The sequence below is a fragment of the Lampris incognitus genome, chromosome 2 (genome assembly GCF_029633865.1).
Source record: "Lampris incognitus isolate fLamInc1 chromosome 2, fLamInc1.hap2, whole genome shotgun sequence".
NCBI classification, from domain to species: Eukaryota; Metazoa; Chordata; class Actinopteri; order Lampriformes; family Lampridae; genus Lampris; species Lampris incognitus.
In genome coordinates, this window is record NC_079212.1 from 151,513,302 (window position 1) to 151,537,737 (window position 24,436).

Here is a 24,436-nt window from a genome sequence, read left to right on the forward strand (position 1 = left end):
ATTGTTAGTGTTAGTCTTAGTGCTAGTATTATTGTTAGTTTTAGTGCTAGTGTTAGTGTTAGTGCTAGTGCAGTGTTATTGTTAGTGTTGGTGCTAGTATTACTGTTAGTTTTAGTGTTATTGTTAGTGTTAGTGTTAGTGCAGTGTTAGTGCTAGTGCAGTGTTAGTGCTAGTGTTAGTGTTAGTGCTAGTGTTAGTGTTAGTTTTAGTGCTAGTGTTAGTGTTAGTGCTAGTGCAGTGTTACTGCTAGTGTTAGTGTTAGTGCTAGTATTACTGTTAGTTTTAGTGCTAGTGTTAGTGTTAGTGCTAGTGCAGTGTTAGTGTTAGTGTTAGTGTTAGTGCAGTGTTAGTGCTAGTGTTAGTGTTAGCGCTAGTGCAGTGTTAGTGCTAGTGTTAGTGTTAGTTTTAGTGCTAGTGTTAGTGCTAGTGCAGTGTTATTGTTAGTGTTAGTGTTAGTGCCAGTGTTGGTGCTAGTGTTAGTGTTAGTTTTAGTGCTAGTGTCAGTGTTAGTGCCGGTGTTAGTGTTTGTGTTAGTATTAGTGCTAGTGTTAGCTTTAGTGCTAGTGCTAGTATTAGTGTTAGTGCTAGTGTTAGTATTAGTACTTGTATTAGTGTTAGTTTTAGTGCTATTGCTAGTATTAGTGTTATTGCCGGTGTTAGTGTTAGTGCTAATGTCAGTTTTAGTGTTAGTGTTAGTGTTAGTGCTAGTGCAGTGTTATTGTTAGTGTTAGTGTTGGTGCTAGTATTACTGTTAGTTTTACTGCTAGTGTTAGTGTTAGTTCTAGTGCAGTGTTAGTGCTAGTGTTAGTGTTAGTGCTAGTGTTAGTGTTAGTTTTAGTGCTAGTGTTAGTGTTAGTGCTAGTGCAGTGTTATTGTTAGTGTTAGTGTTAGTGCAGTGTTAGTGCTAGTGTTAGTGTTAGTGCAGTGTTAGTGCTAGTGTTAGTGTTAGTGCAGTGTTAGTTTTAGTGCTAGTGTTAGTGCTAGTGCAGTGTTATTGTTAGTGTTACTGTTAGTGTTAGTGCCAATGTTGGTGCTAGTGTTACTGTTAGTGTTAGTGCCAGTGTTGGTGCTAGTGTTAGTTTTAGTGCTAGTGCTAGTATTAGTGTTAGTGCTAGTGTTAGTATTAGTACTTGTTTTAGTGTTAGTTTTAGTGCTATTGCTAGTATTAGTGTTAGTGCCGGTGTTAGTGTTAGGGCTAGTACTAGTGCTTGTGTCAGTTTTAGTGTTAGTGCTAGTGTTAGTGCAGTGTTATTGTTAGTGTTACTGCCAATGTTAATGTTAGTGTTAGTGCCAGTTTTAGTCTTAGTGCTAGTGTTAGTGTTAGTGCTAGTATTACTGTTAGTTTTAGTGCTAGTGTTAGTGTTAGTGCTAGTGCAATGTTATTGTTAGTGTTAGTGCCAGTGTTAGTGTTAGTGCCAGTGTTGGTGCTAGTGTTAGTGTTAGTTTTAGTGCTAGTGTCAGTGTTAGTGCCGGTGTTAGTGTTTGTGTTAGTGCAGTGTTATTGTTAGTGTTAGTGCTTGTATTACTGTTAGTTTTAGTGTTAGTGTTAGTGCTAGTATTACTGTTAGTTTTAGTGCTAGTGTTAGTGTTAGTGCTAGTGCAGTGTTATTGTTAATGTTAGTGCCAGTGTCGGTGCTAGTGTTAGTGTTAGTTTTAGTGCTAGTGTCAGTGTTAGTGCCGGTGTTAGTGTTTGTGTTAGTATTAGTGCTAGTGTTAGTTTTAGTGCTAGTGCTAGTATTAGTGTTAGTGCTAGTGCTAGTGTTAGTGTTAGTACTTGTATTAGTGTTAGTTTTAGTGCTATTGCTAGTATTAGTGTCAGTGCCGGTGTTAGTGTTAGTGCTAGTGCTAGTGCTAGTGCTAGTGCTAGTGTCAGTTTTAGTGTTAGTGCTAGTGTTAGTGCAGTGTTATTGTTAGTGTTACTGCCAATGTTAATGTTAGTGTTAATGCTAGTGCTAGTGTTAGTGTTAGTGCTGGTGTTAGTGCTAGTGTTAGTGCTAGTGTCAGTGTCAGTTTTAGTGTTAGTGTTAGTGCAGTGTTATTGTTAGTGTTACTGCCAATGTTAGTGTTAGTGTTAATGCTAGTGCTAGTGTTAGTGCTAGTGTTAGTGCCGGTGTTAGTGTTAGTGTTAGTGCTAGTGCTAGTGTTATTGTTAGTGCTACTGTTAGTGTTAGTGCTAGTGCTAACGTTAGTGCCAGTGTCAGTGTGTTAGCGCTAGTGTTAGTCTTAGTACTAGTGCTAATGTTAGTGCCAGTGTCAGTGTGTTAGTGTTACTGCTAGTGCCAGTTAGTGCTAGTGTTCATGTTAGTGCTAGTGTTAGCGTTAGTGCCAGTGCTAGTGTTAGTGTTAGTGCTAGTGCTAGTGTTAGTGCCAGTGTTAGTGCTAGTGCCAGTATTAGTGTTAGCGTTAAGCATTAGTGCTAGTGCTAGCATTAGTACCTGTGTTAGTGTTAGTGCTAGTGTTCATGTTAGTGCTAGTGCTGGCGTTAGTGCCAGTGTTAGTATTAGTGTTAGTGCTAGTTCTAGTGCCAGTGTTAGTGCTAGTGCTAGCGTTAGTGCCAGTGTTAGTGTTAGTGCTAGTGTTCATGTTAGTGCTAGTGCTAGCGTTAGTGCCAGTGTTAGTGTTAGTGCTAGTGTTAGTGTTAGTGCCAGTGTTAGTGTTAGTGCTAGTGCTAGCGTTAGTGCTAGTGTTAGTGTTAGTGCTAGTATTACTGTTAGTTTTAGTGCTAGTGTTAGTGCTAGTGCAGTGTTATTGTTAGTGTTAGTGTTAGTGCCAGTGTTGGTGCTAGTGTTAGTGTTAGTTTTAGTGCTAGTGTCAGTGTTAGTGCCGGTGTTAGTGTTTGTGTTAGTATTAGTGCTAGTGTTAGTTTTAGTGCTAGTGCTAGTATTAGTGTTTGTGCTAGTGCTAGGGTTAGTATTAGTACTTGTATTAGTGTTAGTTTTAGTGCTATTGCTAGTATTAGTGTTAGTGCCGGTGTTAGTGTTAGTGCTAGTGCTATTGTCAGTTTTAGTGTTAGTGCTAGTGTTAGTGCAGTGTTATTGTTAGTGTTACTGCCAATGTTAATGTTAGTGTTAGTGCCAGTTTTAGTCTTAGTGCTAGTGTTAGTGTTAGTGCTAGTATTACTGTTAGTTTTAGTGCTAGTGTTAGTGCTAGTGCAGTGTTATTGTTAGTGTTAGTGCCAGTGTTAGTGTTAGTGCCAGTGTTGGTGCTAGTGTTAGTGTTAGTTTTAGTGCTAGTGTTAGTGTTAGTGCTAGTGCTAGTGTTAGTGCCAGTGTTAGTGCTAGTGCCAGTATTAGTGTTAGCGTTAAGCATTAGTGCTAGTGCTAGCATTAGTACCTGTGCTAGTGTTAGTGCTAGTGTTCATGTTAGTGCTAGTGCTGGCGTTAGTGCCAGTGTTAGTGTTAGTGTTAGTGCTAGTGCTAGTGTTAGTGCCAGTGTTAGTGTTAGTGCCAGTGTTGGTGCTAGTGTTAGTGTTAGTTTTAGTGCTAGTGTCAGTGTTAGTGCCGGTGTTAGTGTTTGTGTTAGTGCAGTGTTATTGTTAGTGTTAGTGCTAGTATTACTGTTAGTTTTAGTGTTAGTGTTAGTGCTAGTATTACTGTTAGTTTTAGTGCTAGAGTTAGTGTTAGTGCTAGTGCAGTGTTATTGTTAGTGTTAGTGCCAGTGTTGGTGCTAGTGTTAGTGTTAGTTTTAGTGCTAGTGTCAGTGTTAGTGCCGGTGTTAGTGTTTGTGTTAGTATTAGTGCTAGTGTTAGTTTTAGTGCTAGTGCTAGTATTAGTGTTAGTGCTAGTGCTAGTGTTAGTGTTAGTACTTGTATTAGTGTTAGTTTTAGTGCTATTGCTAGTATTAGTGTCAGTGCCGGTGTTAGTGTTAGTGCTAGTGCTAGTGTCAGTTTTAGTGTTAGTGGTAGTGTTAGTGCAGTGTTATTGTTAGTGTTACTGCCAATGTTAATGTTAATGTTAATGCTAGTGCTAGTGTTAGTGTTAGTGCTGGTGTTAGTGCTAGTGTTAGTGCTAGTGTCAGTGTCAGTTTTAGTGTTAGTGTTAGTGCAGTGTTATTGTTAGTGTTACTGCCAATGTTAGTGTTAGTGTTAATGCTAGTGCTAGTGTTAGTGCTGGTGTTAGTGCCGGTGTTAGTGTTAGTGTTAGTGCTAGTGCTAGTGTTATTGTTAGTGCTACTGTTAGTGTTAGTGCTAGTGCTAACGTTAGTGCCAGTGTCAGTGTGTTAGCGCTAGTGTTAGTCTTAGTACTAGTGCTAATGTTAGTGCCAGTGTCAGTGTGTTAGTGTTACTGCTAGTGCCAGTTAGTGCTAGTGTTCATGTTAGTGCTAGTGTTAGCGTTAGTGCCAGTGCTAGTGTTAGTGTTAGTGCTAGTGCTAGTGTTAGTGCCAGTGTTAGTGCTAGTGCCAGTATTAGTGTTAGCGTTAAGCATTAGTGCTAGTGCTAGCATTAGTACCTGTGTTAGTGTTAGTGCTAGTGTTCATGTTAGTGCTAGTGCTAGCGTTAGTGCCAGTGTTAGTGTTAGTGCTAGTGTTAGTGTTAGTGCCAGTGTTAGTGTTAGTGCTAGTGCTAGCGTTAGTGCTAGTGTTAGTGTTAGTGCTAGTATTACTGTTAGTTTTAGTGCTAGTGTTAGTGCTAGTGCAGTGTTATTGTTAGTGTTAGTGTTAGTGCCAGTGTTGGTGCTAGTGTTAGTGTTAGTTTTAGTGCTAGTGTCAGTGTTAGTGCCGGTGTTAGTGTTTGTGTTAGTATTAGTGCTAGTGTTAGTTTTTGTGCTAGTGCTAGTATTAGTGTTAGTGCTAGTGCTAGGGTTAGTATTAGTACTTGTATTAGTGTTAGTTTTAGTGCTATTGCTAGTATTAGTGTTAGTGCCGGTGTTAGTGTTAGTGCTAGTGCTAGTGTCAGTTTTAGTGTTAGTGCTAGTGTTAGTGCAGTGTTATTGTTAGTGTTACTGCCAATGTTAATGTTAGTGTTAGTGCCAGTTTTAGTCTTAGTGCTAGTGTTAGTGTTAGTGCTAGTATTACTGTTAGTTTTAGTGCTAGTGTTAGTGCTAGTGCAGTGTTATTGTTAGTGTTAGTGCCAGTGTTAGTGTTAGTGCCAGTGTTGGTGCTAGTGTTAGTGTTAGTTTTAGTGCTAGTGTTAGTGTTAGTGCTAGTGCTAGTGTTAGTGCCAGTGTTAGTGCTAGTGCCAGTATTAGTGTTAGCGTTAAGCATTAGTGCTAGTGCTAGCATTAGTACCTGTGCTAGTGTTAGTGCTAGTGTTCATGTTAGTGCTAGTGCTGGCGTTAGTGCCAGTGTTAGTTTTAGTGTTAGTGCTAGTGCTAGTGTTAGTGCCAGTGTTAGTGCTAGTGCCAGTATTAGTGTTAGCGTTAAGCATTAGTGCTAGTGCTAGCATTAGTACCTGTGTTAGTGTTAGAGCTAGTGTTCATGTTAGTGCTAGTGCTGGCGTTAGTGCCAGTGTTAGTATTAGTGTTAGTGCTAGTTCTAGTGCCAGTGTTAGTGTTAGTGCTAGCGTTAGTGCCAGTGTTAGTGTTAGTGCCAGTGTTCATGTTAGTGCTAGTGCTAGCGTTAGTGCCAGTGTTAGTGTTAGTGCAAGTGTTAGTGTTAGTGCCAGTGTTAGTGTTAGTGCTAGTGTTAGTGTTAGTGCCAGTGTTAGTGTTAGTGCTAGTGCTAGCGTTAGTGCTAGTGTTATTGTTAGTGTTAGTGTTAGTGCCAGTGTTGGTGCTAGTGTTAGTGTTAGTTTTAGTGCTAGTGTCAGTGTTAGTGTTTGTGTTAGTATTAGTGCTAGTGTTAGTTTTAGTGCTAGTGCTAGTATTAGTGTTAGTGCTAGTGCTAGTGTTAGTATTAGTACTTGTATTAGTGTTAGTTTTAGTGCTATTGCTAGTATTAGTGTTAGTGCCGGTGTTAGTTTTAGTGCTAGTGCTAGTGTCAGTTTTAGTGTTAGTGCTAGTGTTAGTGCAGTGTTATTGTTAGTGTTACTGCCAATGTTAATGTTAGTGTTAGTGCCAGTTTTATTCTTAGTGCTAGTGTTAGTGTTAGTGCTAGTATTACTGTTAGTTTTAGTGCTAGTGTTAGTGCTAGTGCAGTGTTATTGTTAGTGTTAGTGCCAGTGTTAGTGTTAGTGCCAGTGTTGGTGCTAGTGTTAGTGTTAGTTTTAGTGCTAGTGTTAGTGTTAGTGCTAGTGCAGTGTTATTGTTAGTGTTAGTGCCAGTGTTAGTGTTAGTGCCAGTGTTGGTGCTAGTGTTAGTGTTAGTTTTAGTGCTAGTGTCAGTGTTAGTGCCGGTGTTAGTGTTTGTGTTAGTGCAGTGTTATTGTTAGTGTTAGTGCTAGTATTACTGTTAGTTTTAGTGCTAGTGTTAGTGTTAGTGCTAGTATTACTGTTAGTTTTAGTGCTAGTGTTAGTGTTAGTGCTAGTGCAGTGTTATTGTTAGTGTTAGTGCCAGTGTTGGTGCTAGTGTTAGTGTTAGTTTTAGTGCTAGTGTCAGTGTTAGTGCCGGTGTTAGTGTTTGTGTTAGTGCAGTGTTATTGTTAGTGTTAGTGCTAGTATTACTGTTAGTTTTAGTGCTAGTGTTAGTGTTAGTGCTAGTATTACTGTTAGTTTTAGTGCTAGTGTTAGTGTTAGTGCTAGTGCAGTGTTATTGTTAGTGTTAGTGCCAGTGTTGGTGCTAGTGTTAGTGTTAGTTTTTGTGCTAGTGTCAGTGTTAGTGCCGGTGTTAGTGTTTGTGTTAGTATTAGTGCTAGTGTTAGTTTTAGTGCTAGTATTAGTGTTAGTGCTAGTGCTAGTGTTAGTATTAGTATTTGTATTAGTGTTAGTTTTAGTGCTATTGCTAGTATTAGTGTTAGTGCCGGTGTTAGTGTTAGTGCTAGTGCTAGTGCTAGTGTCAGTTTTAGTGTTAGTGCTAGTTTTAGTCCAGTGTTATTGTTAGTGTTACTGCCAATGTTAATGTTAGTATTAATGCTAGTGCTAGTGTTAGTGTTCATGTTAGTGCTAGTGCTAGTGGTAGTGCTAGTGTCAGTTTTAGTGTTAGTGTTAGTGCAGTGTTATTCTTAGTGTTACTGCCAATGTTAGTGTTAGTGTTAATGCTAGTGCTAGTGTTAGTGCCGGTGTTAGTGTTAGTGTTAGTGCTAGTGCTAGTGTTATTGTTAGTGCTACTGTTAGTGTTAGTGCTAGTGCTAACGTTAGTGCCAGTGTCAGTGTGTTAGCGCTAGTGTTAGTTTTAGTACTAGTGCTAATGTTAGTGCCAGTGTCAGTGTGTTAGTGTTACTGCTGGTGCCAGTTAGTGCTAGTGTTCATGTTAGTTCTAGTGTTAGCGTTAGTGCCAGTGCTAGTGTTAGTGTTAGTTCTAGTGCTAGTGTTAGTGCCAGTGTTAGTGCTAGTGCCAGTATTAGTGTTAGCGTTAAGCATTAGTGCTAGTGCTAGCATTAGTACCTGTGTTAGTGTTAGTGCTAGTGTTCATGTTAGTGCTAGTGCTAGCGTTAGTGCCAGTGTTAGTATTAGTGTTAGTGCTAGTTCTAGTGCCAGTGTTAGTGCTAGTGCTAGCGTTAGTGCCAGTGTTAGTGTTAGTGCTAGTGTTCATGTTAGTGCTAGTGCTAGCGTTAGTGCCAGTGTTAGTGTTAGTGCTAGTGTTAGTGTTAGTGCTAGTTCTAGTGCCAGTGTTAGTGTTAGTGCTAGTGCTAGCGTTAGTGCCAGTGTTAGTGCTAGTGCTAGCGTTTGTGCCAGTGTTAGTGTTAGTGCTAGTGCTAGCGTTAGTGCCAGTGTTAGTATTAGTGTTAGTGCTAGTGTTAGTGCCAGTGCTAGTTCTAGTTCTAGTGCCAGTGTTAGTCTTAGTGCTAGTGCTAGCGATAGTGCCAGTGTTAGTGTTAGTGTCAGTGTTAGTGCTAGTGATAGCGTTAGTCTTAGTGTTAATGCTAGTGTTAGTGTTAGTGCTATTGTTATTATTAGTGCTACTGTTAGTGTTAGTGTTAGTTTTAGTACTAGTGCTAACGTTAGTGCCAGTGTTAGTGTTACTGCTAGTGCTAGCGTTAGTGCCAGTGTTAGTGCTAGTGTTCATGTTAGTGCTAGTGCTAGCCTTAGTGCCAGTGCTAGTGTTAGTGCTAGTGCTAGTGTTAATGCTAGTGTTAGTATTAGTGCCAGCATTAGTGCTAGTGCCAGTATTAGTGTTAGCGTTAAGCGTTAGTGCCTGTGCTAGTGTTAGTGCAAGTGCTAGCGTTAGTGCCAGTGCTAGTGTTAGTGCTAGTGTTCATGTTAGTGCTAGTGCTAGCGTTAGTGCCAGTGTTATTTTTAGTGTTAGTGCTAGTGCTAGTGTTAGTGCCAGTGTTAGTGTTAGTGCTAGTGCTAGTATTAGTGTTAGTTTTAATGCTAGTGGTCGTCTTAGTGCCGGTTTTAGTTCCAGTGCTAGTGTTAGTGCTAGTGTTAGTGTTAGTTTTAGTGTTAGTGTATGTTTTATTGCTAGTGCTAACGTTAGTGCTAGTATTAGTGTTAGTGCTAGTGCTAGTGTTAGTGCCGGTGTTAGTATTAGATTTAGTGTTAGTGTTTGTATTAGTGTTAGTTTTAGTGCTAGTGTTAGCATTAGAGTTAGTGCTAGTGTTAGTGCCGGTGTTAGTGTTAGTGTTAGAGTTAGTGCTACTGTTAGCGTTATTGCTAGTATTAGTGCTAGTGCTAACCTTAGTGCCAGTGTCAGTGTGTTAGCGCTAGTGTTAGTTTTAGTACTAGTGCTAATGTTAGTGCCAGTGTCAGTGTGTTAGTGTTAGTGTTACTGCTAGTGCTAGCGTTAGTACCAGTTTTAGTGTTAGTGCTAGTGTTCATGTTAGTGCTACTAATAGTGTTAGTGCCAGTGTTAGTGCTAGTGCCGGTATTAGTGTTAGCGTTAAGCGTTAGTGCTAGTGCTAGCGTTAGTGCCAGTGCTAGTGTTAGTGTTAGTGCTAGTGTTCATGTAAGTGCTAGTGCTAGCGTTAGTGCCAGTGTTAGTGCTAGTGGTAGTTCTAGTGCCAGTGTTAGTGCTAGTGTTAGCATTAGTGTTAGTGCTAGTGTTAGTGTTAGTGCTAGTATTACTGTTAGTTTTAGTGCTAGTGTTAGTGTTAGTGCTAGTGCAGTGTTATTGTTAGTGTTAGTGCCAGTGTTGGTGCTAGTGTTAGTGTTAGTTTTAGTGCTAGTGTCAGTGTTAGTGCCAGTGTTAGTGTTAGAGTTAGTGCTACTGTTAGCGTTATTGCTAGTATTAGTGCTAGTGCTAACCTTAGTGCCAGTGTCAGTGTGTTAGCGCTAGTGTTAGTTTTAGTACTAGTGCTAATGTTAGTGCCAGTGTCAGTGTGTTAGTGTTAGTGTTACTGCTAGTGCTAGCGTTAGTACCAGTTTTAGTGTTAGTGCTAGTGTTCATGTTAGTGCTACTAATAGTGTTAGTGCCAGTGTTAGTGCTAGTGCCGGTATTAGTGTTAGCGTTAAGCGTTAGTGCTAGTGCTAGCGTTAGTGCCAGTGCTAGTGTTAGTGTTAGTGCTAGTGTTCATGTAAGTGCTAGTGCTAGCGTTAGTGCCAGTGTTAGTGCTAGTGGTAGTTCTAGTGCCAGTGTTAGTGCTAGTGTTAGTATTAGTGTTAGTGCTAGTATTAGTGTTAGTTTTAATGCTAGTGCTAGTGTTAGTGCCGGTTTTAGCGTTAGTGTTAGAGTTAGTGCTAGTGTTAGTGCTAGTGTTAGTTCCAGTGCCAGTGTTAGTGTTAGTTTTAGTGCTAGTGTCAGTGTTAGTGCCGGTGTTAGTGTTTGTGTTAGTGCAGTGTTATTGTTAGTGTTAGTGCTAGTATTACTGTTAGTTTTAGTGTTAGTGTTAGTGCTAGTATTACTGTTAGTTTTAGTGCTAGTGTTAGTGTTAGTGCTAGTGCAGTGTTATTGTTAGTGTTAGTGCCAGTGTTGGTGCTAGTGTTAGTGTTAGTTTTAGTGCTAGTGTCAGTGTTAGTGCCGGTGTTAGTGTTTGTGTTAGTATTAGTGCTAGTGTTAGTTTTAGTGCTAGTGCTAGTATTAGTGTTAGTGCTAGTGCTAGTGTTAGTGTTAGTACTTGTATTAGTGTTAGTTTTAGTGCTATTGCTAGTATTAGTGTCAGTGCCGGTGTTAGTGTTAGTGCTAGTGCTAGTGCTAGTGCTAGTGTCAGTTTTAGTGTTAGTGCTAGTGTTAGTGCAGTGTTATTGTTAGTGTTACTGCCAATGTTAATGTTAGTGTTAATGCTAGTGCTAGTGTTAGTGTTAGTGCTGGTGTTAGTGCTAGTGTTAGTGCTAGTGTCAGTGTCAGTTTTAGTGTTAGTGTTAGTGCAGTGTTATTGTTAGTGTTACTGCCAATGTTAGTGTTAGTGTTAATGCTAGTGCTAGTGTTAGTGCTAGTGTTAGTACCGGTGTTAGTGTTAGTGTTAGTGCTAGTGCTAGTGTTATTGTTAGTGCTACTGTTAGTGTTAGTGCTAGTGCTAACGTTAGTGCCAGTGTCAGTGTGTTAGCGCTAGTGTTAGTCTTAGTACTAGTGCTAATGTTAGTGCCAGTGTCAGTGTGTTAGTGTTACTGCTAGTGCCAGTTAGTGCTAGTGTTCATGTTAGTGCTAGTGTTAGCGTTAGTGCCAGTGCTAGTGTTAGTGTTAGTGCTAGTGCTAGTGTTAGTGCCAGTGTTAGTGCTAGTGCCAGTATTAGTGTTAGCGTTAAGCATTAGTGCTAGTGCTAGCATTAGTACCTGTGTTAGTGTTAGTGCTAGTGTTCATGTTAGTGCTAGTGCTGGCGTTAGTGCCAGTGTTAGTATTAGTGTTAGTGCTAGTTCTAGTGCCAGTGTTAGTGCTAGTGCTAGCGTTAGTGCCAGTGTTAGTGTTAGTGCTAGTGTTCATGTTAGTGCTAGTGCTAGCGTTAGTGCCAGTGTTAGTGTTAGTGTTAGTGTTAGTGCCAGTGTTAGTGTTAGTGCTAGTGCTAGCGTTAGTGCTAGTGTTAGTGTTAGTGCTAGTATTACTGTTAGTTTTAGTGCTAGTGTTAGTGCTAGTGCAGTGTTATTGTTAGTGTTAGTGTTAGTGCCAGTGTTGGTGCTAGTGTTAGTGTTAGTTTTAGTGCTAGTGTCAGTGTTAGTGCCGGTGTTAGTGTTTGTGTTAGTATTAGTGCTAGTGTTAGTTTTAGTGCTAGTGCTAGTATTAGTGTTAGTGCTAGTGCTAGGGTTAGTATTAGTACTTGTATTAGTGTTAGTTTTAGTGCTATTGCTAGTATTAGTGTTAGTGCCGGTGTTAGTGTTAGTGCTAGTGCTAGTGTCAGTTTTAGTGTTAGTGCTAGTGTTAGTGCAGTGTTATTGTTAGTGTTACTGCCAATGTTAATGTTAGTGTTAGTGCCAGTTTTAGTCTTAGTGCTAGTGTTAGTGTTAGTGCTAGTATTACTGTTAGTTTTAGTGCTAGTGTTAGTGCTAGTGCAGTGTTATTGTTAGTGTTAGTGCCAGTGTTAGTGTTAGTGCCAGTGTTGGTGCTAGTGTTAGTGTTAGTTTTAGTGCTAGTGTTAGTGTTAGTGCTAGTGCTAGTGTTAGTGCCAGTGTTAGTGCTAGTGCCAGTATTAGTGTTAGCGTTAAGCATTAGTGCTAGTGCTAGCATTAGTACCTGTGCTAGTGTTAGTGCTAGTGTTCATGTTAGTGCTAGTGCTGGCGTTAGTGCCAGTGTTAGGGTTAGTGTTAGTGCTAGTGCTAGTGTTAGTGCCAGTGTTAGTGTTAGTGCCAGTGTTGGTGCTAGTGTTAGTGTTAGTTTTAGTGCTAGTGTCAGTGTTAGTGCCGGTGTTAGTGTTTGTGTTAGTGCAGTGTTATTGTTAGTGTTAGTGCTAGTATTACTGTTAGTTTTAGTGTTAGTGTTAGTGCTAGTATTACTGTTAGTTTTAGTGCTAGTGTTAGTGTTAGTGCTAGTGCAGTGTTATTGTTAGTGGTAGTGCCAGTGTTGGTGCTAGTGTTAGTGTTAGTTTTAGTGCTAGTGTCAGTGTTAGTGCCGGTGTTAGTGTTTGTGTTAGTATTAGTGCTAGTGTTAGTTTTAGTGCTAGTGCTAGTATTAGTGTTAGTGCTAGTGCTAGTGTTAGTGTTAGTACTTGTATTAGTGTTAGTTTTAGTGCTATTGCTAGTATTAGTGTCAGTGCCGGTGTTAGTGTTAGTGCTAGTGCTAGTGTCAGTTTTAGTGTTAGTGCTAGTGTTAGTGCAGTGTTATTGTTAGTGTTACTGCCAATGTTAATGTTAGTGTTAATGCTAGTGCTAGTGTTAGTGTTAGTGCTGGTGTTAGTGCTAGTGTTAGTGCTAGTGTCAGTGTCAGTTTTAGTGTTAGTGTTAGTGCAGTGTTATTGTTAGTGTTACTGCCAATGTTAGTGTTAGTGTTAATGCTAGTGCTAGTGTTAGTGCTAGTGTTAGTGCCGGTGTTAGTGTTAGTGTTAGTGCTAGTGCTAGTGTTATTGTTAGTGCTACTGTTAGTGTTAGTGCTAGTGCTAACGTTAGTGCCAGTGTCAGTGTGTTAGCGCTAGTGTTAGTCTTAGTACTAGTGCTAATGTTAGTGCCAGTGTCAGTGTGTTAGTGTTACTGCTAGTGCCAGTTAGTGCTAGTGTTCATGTTAGTGCTAGTGTTAGCGTTAGTGCTAGTGCTAGTGTTAGTGTTAGTGCTAGTGCTAGTGTTAGTGCCAGTGTTAGTGCTAGTGCCAGTATTAGTGTTAGCGTTAAGCATTAGTGCTAGTGCTAGCATTAGTACCTGTGTTAGTGTTAGTGCTAGTGTTCATGTTAGTGCTAGTGCTGGCGTTAGTGCCAGTGTTAGTATTAGTGTTAGTGCTAGTTCTAGTGCCAGTGTTAGTGCTAGTGCTAGCGTTAGTGCCAGTGTTAGTGTTAGTGCTAGTGTTCATGTTAGTGCTAGTGCTAGCGTTAGTGCCAGTGTTAGTGTTAGTGCTAGTGTTAGTGTTAGTGCCAGTGTTAGTGTTAGTGCTAGTGCTAGCGTTAGTGCTAGTGTTAGTGTTAGTGCTAGTATTACTGTTAGTTTTAGTGCTAGTGTTAGTGCTAGTGCAGTGTTATTGTTAGTGTTAGTGTTAGTGCCAGTGTTGGTGCTAGTGTTAGTGTTAGTTTTAGTGCTAGTGTCAGTGTTAGTGCCGGTGTTAGTGTTTGTGTTAGTATTAGTGCTAGTGTTAGTTTTAGTGCTAGTGCTAGTATTAGTGTTAGCGCTAGTGCTAGGGTTAGTATTAGTACTTGTATTAGTGTTAGTTTTAGTGCTATTGCTAGTATTAGTGTTAGTGCCGGTGTTAGTGTTAGTGCTAGTGTCAGTTTTAGTGTTAGTGCTAGTGTTAGTGCAGTGTTATTGTTAGTGTTACTGCCAATGTTAATGTTAGTGTTAGTGCCAGTTTTAGTCTTAGTGCTAGTGTTAGTGTTAGTGCTAGTATTACTGTTAGTTTTAGTGCTAGTGTTAGTGCTAGTGCAGTGTTATTGTTAGTGTTAGTGCCAGTGTTAGTTTTAGTGCCAGTGTTGGTGCTAGTGTTAGTGTTACTTTTAGTGCTAGGGTTAGTGTTAGTGCTAGTGCTAGTGTTAGTGCCAGTGTTAGTGCTAGTGCCAGTATTAGTGTTAGCGTTAAGCATTAGTGCTAGTGCTAGCATTAGTACCTGTGCTAGTGTTAGTGCTAGTGTTCATGTTAGTGCTAGTGCTGGCGTTAGTGCCAGTGTTAGTGTTAGTGTTAGTGCTAGTGCTAGTGTTAGTGCCAGTGTTAGTGCTAGTGCCAGTATTAGTGTTAGCGTTAAGCATTAGTGCTAGTGCTAGCATTAGTACCTGTGTTAGTGTTAGAGCTAGTGTTCATGTTAGTGCTAGTGCTGGCGTTAGTGCCAGTGTTAGTATTAGTGTTAGTGCTAGTTCTAGTGCCAGTGTTAGTGTTAGTGCTAGCGTTAGTGCCAGTGTTAGTGTTAGTGCTAGTGTTCATGTTAGTGCTAGTGCTAGCGTTAGTGCCAGTGTTAGTGTTAGTGCTAGTGTTAGTGTTAGTGCCAGTGTTAGTGTTAGTGCTAGTGTTAGTGTTAGTGCCAGTGTTAGTGTTAGTGCTAGTGCTAGCGTTAGTGCTAGTGTTAGTGTTAGTGCTAGTATTACTGTTAGTTTTAGTGCTAGTGTTAGTGCTAGTGCAGTGTTATTGTTAGTGTTAGTGTTAGTGCCAGTGTTGGTGCTAGTGTTAGTGTTAGTTTTAGTGCTAGTGTCAGTGTTAGTGCCGGTGTTAGTGTTTGTGTTAGTATTAGTGCTAGTGTTAGTTTTAGTGCTAGTGCTAGTATTAGTGTTAGTGCTAGTGCTAGGGTTAGTATTAGTACTTGTATTAGTGTTAGTTTTAGTGCTATTGCTAGTATTAGTGTTAGTGCCGGTGTTAGTGTTAGTGCTAGTGCTAGTGTCAGTTTTAGTGTTAGTGCTAGTGTTAGTGCAGTGTTATTGTTAGTGTTACTGCCAATGTTAATGTTAGTGTTAGTGCCAGTTTTAGTCTTAGTGCTAGTGTTAGTGTTAGTGCTAGTATTACTGTTAGTTTTAGTGCTAGTGTTAGTGCTAGTGCAGTGTTATTGTTAGTCTTAGTGCCAGTGTTAGTGTTAGTGCCAGTGTTGGTGCTAGTGTTAGTGTTAGTTTTAGTGCTAGTGTTAGTGTTAGTGCTAGTGCTAGTGTTAGTGCCAGTGTTAGTGCTAGTGCCAGTATTAGTGTTAGCGTTAAGCATTAGTGCTAGTGCTAGCATTAGTACCTGTGCTAGTGTTAGTGCTAGTGTTCATGTTAGTGCTAGTGCTGGCGTTAGTGCCAGTGTTAGTGTTAGTGTTAGTGCTAGTGCTAGTGTTAGTGCCAGTGTTAGTGTTAGTGCCAGTGTTGGTGCTAGTGTTAGTGTTAGTTTTAGTGCTAGTGTCAGTGTTAGTGCCGGTGTTAGTGTTTGTGTTAGTGCAGTGTTATTGTTAGTGTTAGTGCTAGTATTACTGTTAGTTTTAGTGTTAGTGTTAGTGCTAGTATTACTGTTAGTTTTAGTGCTAGTGTTAGTGTTAGTGCTAGTGCAGTGTTTTTGTTAGTGGTAGTGCCAGTGTTGGTGCTAGTGTTAGTGTTAGTTTTAGTGCTAGTGTCAGTGTTAGTGCCGGTGTTAGTGTTTGTGTTAGTATTAGTGCTAGTGTTAGTTTTAGTGCTAGTGCTAGTATTAGTGTTAGTGCTAGTGCTAGTGTTAGTGTTAGTACTTGTATTAGTGTTAGTTTTAGTGCTATTGCTAGTATTAGTGTCAGTGCCGGTGTTAGTGTTAGTGCTAGTGCTAGTGTCAGTTTTAGTGTTAGTGCTAGTGTTAGTGCAGTGTTATTGTTAGTGTTACTGCCAATGTTAATGTTAGTGTTAATGCTAGTGCTAGTGTTAGTGTTAGTGCTGGTGTTAGTGCTAGTGTTAGTGCTAGTGTCAGTGTCAGTTTTAGTGTTAGTGTTAGTGCAGTGTTATTGTTAGTGTTACTGCCAATGTTAGTGTTAGTGTTAATGCTAGTGCTAGTGTTAGTGCTAATGTTAGTGCCGGTGTTAGTGTTAGTGTTAGTGCTAGTGCTAGTGTTATTGTTAGTGCTACTGTTAGTGTTAGTGCTAGTGCTAACGTTAGTGCCAGTGTCAGTGTGTTAGCGCTAGTGTTAGTCTTAGTACTAGTGCTAATGTTAGTGCCAGTGTCAGTGTGTTAGTGTTACTGCTAGTGCCAGTTAGTGCTAGTGTTCATGTTAGTGCTAGTGTTAGCGTTAGTGCTAGTGCTAGTGTTAGTGTTAGTGCTAGTGCTAGTGTTAGTGCCAGTGTTAGTGCTAGTGCCAGTATTAGTGTTAGCGTTAAGCATTAGTGCTAGTGCTAGCATTAGTACCTGTGTTAGTGTTAGTGCTAGTGTTCATGTTAGTGCTAGTGCTGGCGTTAGTGCCAGTGTTAGTATTAGTGTTAGTGCTAGTTCTAGTGCCAGTGTTAGTGCTAGTGCTAGCGTTAGTGCCAGTGTTAGTGTTAGTGCTAGTGTTCATGTTAGTGCTAGTGCTAGCGTTAGTGCCAGTGTTAGTGTTAGTGCTAGTGTTAGTGTTAGTGCCAGTGTTAGTGTTAGTGCTAGTGCTAGCGTTAGTGCTAGTGTTAGTGTTAGTGCTAGTATTACTGTTAGTTTTAGTGCTAGTGTTAGTGCTAGTGCAGTGTTATTGTTAGTGTTAGTGTTAGTGCCAGTGTTGGTGCTAGTGTTAGTGTTAGTTTTAGTGCTAGTGTCAGTGTTAGTGCCGGTGTTAGTGTTTGTGTTAGTATTAGTGCTAGTGTTAGTTTTAGTGCTAGTGCTAGTATTAGTGTTAGCGCTAGTGCTAGGGTTAGTATTAGTACTTGTATTAGTGTTAGTTTTAGTGCTATTGCTAGTATTAGTGTTAGTGCCGGTGTTAGTGTTAGTGCTAGTGTCAGTTTTAGTGTTAGTGCTAGTGTTAGTGCAGTGTTATTGTTAGTGTTACTGCCAATGTTAATGTTAGTGTTAGTGCCAGTTTTAGTCTTAGTGCTAGTGTTAGTGTTAGTGCTAGTATTACTGTTAGTTTTAGTGCTAGTGTTAGTGCTAGTGCAGTGTTATTGTTAGTGTTAGTGCCAGTGTTAGTTTTAGTGCCAGTGTTGGTGCTAGTGTTAGTGTTACTTTTAGTGCTAGGGTTAGTGTTAGTGCTAGTGCTAGTGTTAGTGCCAGTGTTAGTGCTAGTGCCAGTATTAGTGTTAGCGTTAAGCATTAGTGCTAGTGCTAGCATTAGTACCTGTGCTAGTGTTAGTGCTAGTGTTCATGTTAGTGCTAGTGCTGGCGTTAGTGCCAGTGTTAGTGTTAGTGTTAGTGCTAGTGCTAGTGTTAGTGCCAGTGTTAGTGCTAGTGCCAGTATTAGTGTTAGCGTTAAGCATTAGTGCTAGTGCTAGCATTAGTACCTGTGTTAGTGTTAGAGCTAGTGTTCATGTTAGTGCTAGTGCTGGCGTTAGTGCCAGTGTTAGTATTAGTGTTAGTTCTAGTGCCAGTGTTAGTGTTAGTGCTAACGTTAGTGCCAGTGTTAGTGTTAGTGCTAGTGTTCATGTTAGTGCTAGTGCTAGCGTTAGTGCCAGTGTTAGTGTTAGTGCTAGTGTTAGTGTTAGTGCCAGTGTTAGTGTTAGTGCTAGTGTTAGTGTTAGTGCCAGTGTTAGTGTTAGTGCTAGTGCTAGCGTTAGTGCTAGTGTTAGTGTTAGTGCTAGTATTACTGTTAGTTTTAGTGCTAGTGTTAGTGCTAGTGCAGTGTTATTGTTAGTGTTAGTGTTAGTGCCAGTGTTGGTGCTAGTGTTAGTGTTAGTTTTAGTGCTAGTGTCAGTGTTAGTGCCGGTGTTAGTGTTTGTGTTAGTATTAGTGCTAGTGTTAGTTTTAGTGCTAGTGCTAGTATTAGTGTTAGTGCTAGTGCTAGTGTTAGTATTAGTACTTGTATTAGTGTTAGTTTTAGTGCTATTGCTAGTGTTAGTGTTAGTGCCGGTGTTAGTGTTAGTGCTAGTGCTAGTGTCAGTTTTAGTGTTAGTTTTAGTGCTAGTGTTAGTGTTAGTGCTAGTGCAGTGTTATTGTTAGTGTTAGTGCCAGTGTTAGTGTTAGTGCCAGTGTTGGTGCTAGTGTTAGTGTTAGTTTTAGTGCTAGTGTCAGTGTTAGTGCCGGTGTTAGTGTTTGTGTTAGTGCAGTGTTATTGTTAGTGTTAGTGCTAGTATTACTGTTAGTTTTAGTGCTAGTGTTAGTGTTAGTGCTAGTATTACTGTTAGTTTTAGTGCTAGTGTTAGTGTTAGTGCTAGTGCAGTGTTATTGTTAGTGTTAGTGCCAGTGTTGGTGCTAGTGTTAGTGTTAGTTTTTGTGCTAGTGTCAGTGTTAGTGCCGGTGTTAGTGTTTGTGTTAGTATTAGTGCTAGTGTTAGTTTTAGTGCTAGTATTAGTGTTAGTGCTAGTGCTAGTGTTAGTATTAGTATTTGTATTAGTGTTAGTTTTAGTGCTATTGCTAGTATTAGTGTTAGTGCCGGTGTTAGTGTTAGTGCTAGTGCTAGTGCTAGTGTCAGTTTTAGTGTTAGTGCTAGTTTTAGTCCAGTGTTATTGTTAGTGTTACTGCCAATGTTAATGTTAGTATTAATGCTAGTGCTAGTGTTAGTGTTCATGTTAGTGCTAGTGCTAGTGGTAGTGCTAGTGTCAGTTTTAGTGTTAGTGTTAGTGCAGTGTTATTCTTAGTGTTACTGCCAATGTTAGTGTTAGTGTTAATGCTAGTGCTAGTGTTAGTGCCGGTGTTAGTGTTAGTGTTAGTGCTAGTGCTAGTGTTATTGTTAGTGCTACTGTTAGTGTTAGTGCTAGTGCTAACGTTAGTGCCAGTGTCAGTGTGTTAGCGCTAGTGTTAGTTTTAGTACTAGTGCTAATGTTAGTGCCAGTGTCAGTGTGTTAGTGTTACTGCTAGTGCCAGTTAGTGCTAGTGTTCATGTTAGTTCTAGTGTTAGCGTTAGTGCCAGTGCTAGTGTTAGTGTTAGTTCTAGTGCTAGTGTTAGTGCCAGTGTTAGTGCTAGTGCCAGTATTAGTGTTAGCGTTAAGCATTAGTGCTAGTGCTAGCATTAGTACCTGTGTTAGTGTTAGTGCTAGTGTTCATGTTAGTGCTAGTGCTAGCGTTAGTGCCAGTGTTAGTATTAGTGTTAGTGCTAGTTCTAGTGCCAGTGTTAGTGCTAGTGCTAGCGTTAGTGCCAGTGTTAGTGTTAGTGCTAGTGTTCATGTTAGTGCTAGTGCTAGCGTTAGTGCCAGTGTTAGTGTTAGTGCTAGTGTTAGTGTTAGTGCTAGTTCTAGTGCCAGTGTTAGTGTTAGTGCTAGTGCTAGCGTTAGTGCCAGTGTTAGTGCTAGTGCTAGCGTTTGTGCCAGTGTTAGTGTTAGTGCTAGTGCTAGCGTTAGTGCCAGTGTTAGTATTAGTGTTAGTGCTAGTGTTAGTGCCAGTGCTAGTTCTAGTTCTAGTGCCAGTGTTAGTGTTAGTGCTAGTGCTAGCGATAGTGCCAGTGTTAGTGTTAGTGTCAGTGTTAGTGCTAGTGATAGCGTTAGTCTTAGTGTTAATGCTAGTGTTAGTGTTAGTGCTAGTGTTATTATTAGTGCTACTGTTAGTGTTAGTGTTAGTTTTAGTACTAGTGCTAACGTTAGTGCCAGTGTTAGTGTTACTGCTAGTGCTAGCGTTAGTGCCAGTGTTAGTGCTAGTGTTCATGTTAGTGCTAGTGCTAGCCTTAGTGCCAGTGCTAGTGTTAGTGCTAGTGCTAGTGTTAGTGCTAGTGTTAGTGTTAGTGCCAGCATTAGTGCTAGTGCCAGTATTAGTGTTAGCGTTAAGCGTTAGTGCCTGTGCTAGTGTTAGTGCAAGTGCTAGCGTTAGTGCCAGTGCTAGTGTTAGTGCTAGTGTTCATGTTAGTGCTAGTGCTAGCGTTAGTGCCAGTGTTATTTTTAGTGTTAGTGCTAGTGCTAGTGTTAGTGCCAGTGTTAGTGTTAGTGCTAGTGCTAGTATTAGTGTTAGTTTTAATGCTAGTGGTCGTCTTAGTGCCGGTTTTAGTTCCAGTGCTAGTGTTAGTGCTAGTGTTAGTGTTAGTTTTAGTGTTAGTGTATGTTTTATTGCTAGTGCTAACGTTAGTGCTAGTATTAGTGTTAGTGCTAGTGCTAGTGTTAGTGCCGGTGTTAGTATTAGATTTAGTGTTAGTGTTTGTATTAGTGTTAGTTTTAGTGCTAGTGTTAGCATTAGAGTTAGTGCTAGTGTTAGTGCCGGTGTTAGTGTTAGTGTTAGAGTTAGTGCTACTGTTAGCGTTATTGCTAGTATTAGTGCTAGTGCTAACCTTAGTGCCAGTGTCAGTGTGTTAGCGCTAGTGTTAGTTTTAGTACTAGTGCTAATGTTAGTGCCAGTGTCAGTGTGTTAGTGTTAGTGTTACTGCTAGTGCTAGCGTTAGTACCAGTTTTAGTGTTAGTGCTAGTGTTCATGTTAGTGCTACTAATAGTGTTAGTGCCAGTGTTAGTGCTAGTGCCGGTATTAGTGTTAGCGTTAAGCGTTAGTGCTAGTGCTAGCGTTAGTGCCAGTGCTAGTGTTAGTGTTAGTGCTAGTGTTCATGTAAGTGCTAGTGCTAGCGTTAGTGCCAGTGTTAGTGCTAGTGGTAGTTCTAGTGCCAGTGTTAGTGCTAGTGCTAGTATTAGTGTTAGTGCTAGTATTAGTGTTAGTTTTAATGCTAGTGCTAGTGTTAGTGCCGGTTTTAGCGTTAGTGTTAGAGTTAGTGCTAGTGTTAGTGCTAGTGTTAGTTCCAGTGCCAGTGTTAGTGCTAGTGTTAGTGTTAGTTTTAGTGTTAGTGTATGTTTTAGTGCTAGTGCTAACGTTAGTGTTAGTATTAGTGTTAGTGTTAGTGCTAGTGTTAGTGTTAGTATTAGCGTTAGTGCCAGTGTTAGTGCTAGTATTAGTGTTAGTGCTATTGCTAGTGTTAGTGCTAGTATTAGTGTTAATATTAGTGTTAATGTTAGTGCTAGTGCTAGTGTCTGTTTTAGTGTTAGTGCTAGTGTTAGTGTTAATGCTAGTGCTAGTATTAGTGCTAGTATTAGTGTTAGTGCCGGTGTTAGTGCTAGTGTTATTGTTAGTGCTACTGTTAGTGTTATTGCTAGTGTTAGTGCTAGTGCTAACCTTAGTGCCAGTGTCAGTGTGTTAGCGCTAGTGTTAGTTTTAGTACTAGTGCTAACGTTAGTGCCAGTGTGTTACTGTTAGTGTTACTGCTAGTGCTAGCGTTAGTGCCAGTGTTAGTGTTACTGCTAGTGTCCATGTTAGTGCTAGTGCTAGCGTTAGTGCAAGTGCTAGTGTTAGTGTTAGTGCTAGTGTTAGTGCCAGTGTAAGTGCTAGTGCTATTGCCAGTATTAGTGTTAGTGTTAAGCTTTAGTGCCAGTGCTAGTGTTAGTGCTAATGCTTGTGCTAGCGTTAGTACCTGTGTTAGTGTTAGTGCTAGTGTTCATATTAGTGCTAGTGCTAGTTCTAGTGCCAGTGTTAGTGCTAATGCTAGCGTTAGTGCCAGTGTTATTGTTATTGTTAGTGTTAGTGCCAGTGCTAGTGTTAGTGTTAGTGCTAGAGCTAGCGTTATTGCTGTGAGCTAGCTAATGCGTGTGTGTGTGTGTCAAGTTTGATCGTTTTAGAAATACATTAATATTTGATAAATCTATTTCCAGGGTGCTGTAGCCCAGACCCTTCACCTCCTTATTGCCAGTTTTAATGATAAAACAGCAGTCGGCGTCCTGTATGCTGTATACCTTTCATTGAAAGGCTCTCTCAAGAGAATGTCATAAATGAATAAATGGAGATGAAAATGTTTGCAGTGAGGACAGAGGTGGACCAATACATTGGCATTGACTACTCTCTGCTCAGTGACCCTGTGGTGACCTCCAGGAGCCTCGATATGAACTTCAGGGTGAATTCTATTCTATTCTATTCTATTCTGTTCTATTCTATTCTGTTCTATTCTATTCTATTCTAAATATTTTTTCTTGCATTGGTATTTGTCTCCTGGGTGTCTCAGGGCATGTTCTTTGAGCTGGCAGATGAGAACAGTTCTTTGGTGAACTATGCGGTAGATCCATTCATCAGAGAGTATGACAGGATGGTCTACCTGGCGCTCTCCGAGTTCTTCTTCGACAGTGGAATGTTCTCCTACTACAAGGCTGGAATCTTCCAGATGCACATCGCCAATGAGAGGGTGAGACATATTGCAGTGAAACTCAAACTGGCACAAACCCACAAAAACCATTACAAACAATCATAGATGACAAAAAAAAATCACAAAAAAGTCAGAAAACCACAGTTAGCATCAACAAGCATCGCATTTAATCCTGAGGGTGGTCTACAGGCCACACTGACTTACATCTCCCACTGTTACAACAGCTAACACGATGTTTAGAATAGTATACGACCTCCAATAGGAAGACCAAAGACTAAATTATTGGGCAGAGTTAAGCCCATCTGTTTGATTCTGTCTAATCTGAATGTCCAAATGGTCCAGACACCAGTTTACACCAATGGTGTCCCTGTTGAAATTGTCAAGAACTTCAGATTTTTAGGCATTAATTTCTCAGACTCCCTGTCCAGGGGCCTCATGTATCAATCGATACTATGGGCACATTTGTGCATACACACCCATGGATTTTTTTTAGCCCTCAAGATTGTCTGTCAGAGCAAAGCATGATGGTTAATTGTAATTCCTTCCTCCAAGCATCTATTGTCTACCTCTTCCAACGAGCAATCACCCAGACCTGCAAAGACATCAGTGTTAGCCAATCGGTGTCTGAATTCAGGGGTTACCCAGGTTCTACACTGGTCTCTGAGACAAACTTAAGGGATAAAAAAATCCCATGGGTGTTTACGCACAAATTTGCCCACATGAGGCCCCTGGTCTCTAAACACCAGTTGTGTCATTAAGAAGGCACAGCAGAGTGATTTCTGAGATGTTTTAAAAAATTCAGAATGTCCACAAAAACCCTGGTCAGTTTCTATCAGAACACCATAGAGAGCATCCTTACTGGAAGCATACTGGTGTGGTTTGGCAACCTGACTGAACGGAACCACAAACAACTGAGAAGGATGGTAAAAGAGGCTTCAGACATCATAGGAACAGCACTGCCACAGCTTCAGGTAGTGTTGTTGTACTCGAGTCCAGGACTCGGACTCGACATGGACTTGAGCACTGATGACTCAGACTTGGACTGGAGCATTGACTGCATTCGGACTCGGAAGCTGGAGATGAGGACTTGGACTTGTTAATTGATAAAGACTGTTTTTTGTTTTTGTTAGTTTTTTTGTTTGACTATTGTGTCACAAAGTAAATAAACTCCCTTTGAAGTGGTGACAGCTGTGTCATTTTTGTTTCATGTAGACCTTTTTTATTTGTATGTCAGCTTTTTCACGGTGCCAGAGTGGAGCACTGGCGCCCATCTTGGAACTCGACCCAGACTCAACCTTGATGACTCGGACTCGGACTCGGGTAATGGGGACTTGACTTGGACTCAGTTTGGACTCTTCTTTGGGGACTCGGACTCGAACAATGGGGACTCGAGCCTCGACTCGGACTCGAGGTTTAGCGACTTGACTACAACACTGGCTTCAGGACATGTACACCACCTGTTGCAGAAGGTAGGTCCTAAGCATCATGGAGGACCCCATCCACCCAGCACATGGTCTGTTCTCACTCTTTCCCTCAGGACAACGCTTACAGAGCACCTTACAGTGATTTATTATTTTGTGGGATTTCTAATTTCTTACTTATTGTTCATTATTTATTTACCTTATCTATAGTAGTTTTAAGGGCTGAGGGAGGCAGGGCACATGCATTTCATTGCATTTGAAGGTTCATGGTACTTTTCATATGTACATGATAATAACGTGAAACTTGAACATGAATGTCATCACCTCCTCCTCCCCTCCGGTTGTTACAGATGCCTAAAGACATGGAGATGCTGCTTAGGACAACATACTTTGGCACCATATTGATGCTGGTCAGTAGAAAATCAACAAATAAACAATAGAGAATTGATAGAGTGACAACATTATTGTGTAGAACTAATGCTGCTACTAATAAAATTGACTTGACTTGACTAACAGAAATGATAAGAACACTTAACGATTCTAACAACAAAAATAATGTGTATTCATGACAGAACCCTGCACTTGTGGAAGCTCCTCTCTCCCTCCAGCTTTCTGTCACTTCGCCGCCCAAAACCTCCATTCAGACTTCCGGCGCAACGGTGGCTGTGACAGCTATCGTTACTGTGATGCTGCTACCGGCCAGCCAGCCACCAGTCCAGCTCAGCAGTATGACCATGGTAGACACACACAAATTCAGACCCCATTATCTGTACCAGAAAGCTGACCATGCTCATGTGGAGGTTAACCAAGCCAGCTTACTAGCTAGTTGGGGTAACATGCTGGTTAAAGTGGGGTGTAATCCGTCTATTAAGACCAGTCTATGGAAGTAGTAGAAGGCAGTTGAGTGATCCTCTGTGATGGTTTGTGACTTTAAACAAGGCTGCTGCTCCAACCCGACTTTGCCCCTCTCTCCTTTCCTGTCTACTCCTACCGTGTTGTCCTTTTTCTCTGCTCATCATTCCTCTTCTCCACTCTCCTCCAGGAAGCCAAGTTTAAAGCTAAAGTCTCAATGAAAGGAAAACGGCTGGCTGTGCACACTGACCTTCGCAGGTGCTTTACACACACACACACACACACACACACACACACACACACACACACACACACACACACACACACATATACACACACTATATGTAGAAAAGTATTAGGACACGCCTCTTAATCATTGAATTGAGGTGTTTCATTCAGACCCATTGCCACAGGTTTATAAATCCAGCAGCTAGCCATACAGTCTACATTTACAAACATTTGTGAAAGAATGGGTGGTTCTGAATAGCTCAGTGAATTCAAGCGTGGTACTGTCATAGGATGCCACCTTTGCAATAAGTCAGTTCGTGAAATTTCTTCCCTG

At 40.7% G+C, this 24,436-nt stretch overlaps 1 protein-coding gene across 1 annotated transcript in view; it reads left to right on the forward strand.

Annotated features, from left to right (window-relative positions):
- Positions 1 to 24,436, forward strand: part of pltp (phospholipid transfer protein) — a 188,980-nt gene that overhangs the window by 118,077 nt on the left and 46,467 nt on the right. The window contains exons 8-12 of the mRNA XM_056274220.1: positions 21,264 to 21,355; positions 21,464 to 21,640; positions 23,373 to 23,432; positions 23,595 to 23,759; positions 24,065 to 24,132. Of these exons, the coding sequence (XP_056130195.1) occupies positions 21,264 to 21,355; positions 21,464 to 21,640; positions 23,373 to 23,432; positions 23,595 to 23,759; positions 24,065 to 24,132 (562 nt within the window). The remainder of the gene's footprint in view (positions 1 to 21,263; positions 21,356 to 21,463; positions 21,641 to 23,372; positions 23,433 to 23,594; positions 23,760 to 24,064; positions 24,133 to 24,436) is intronic.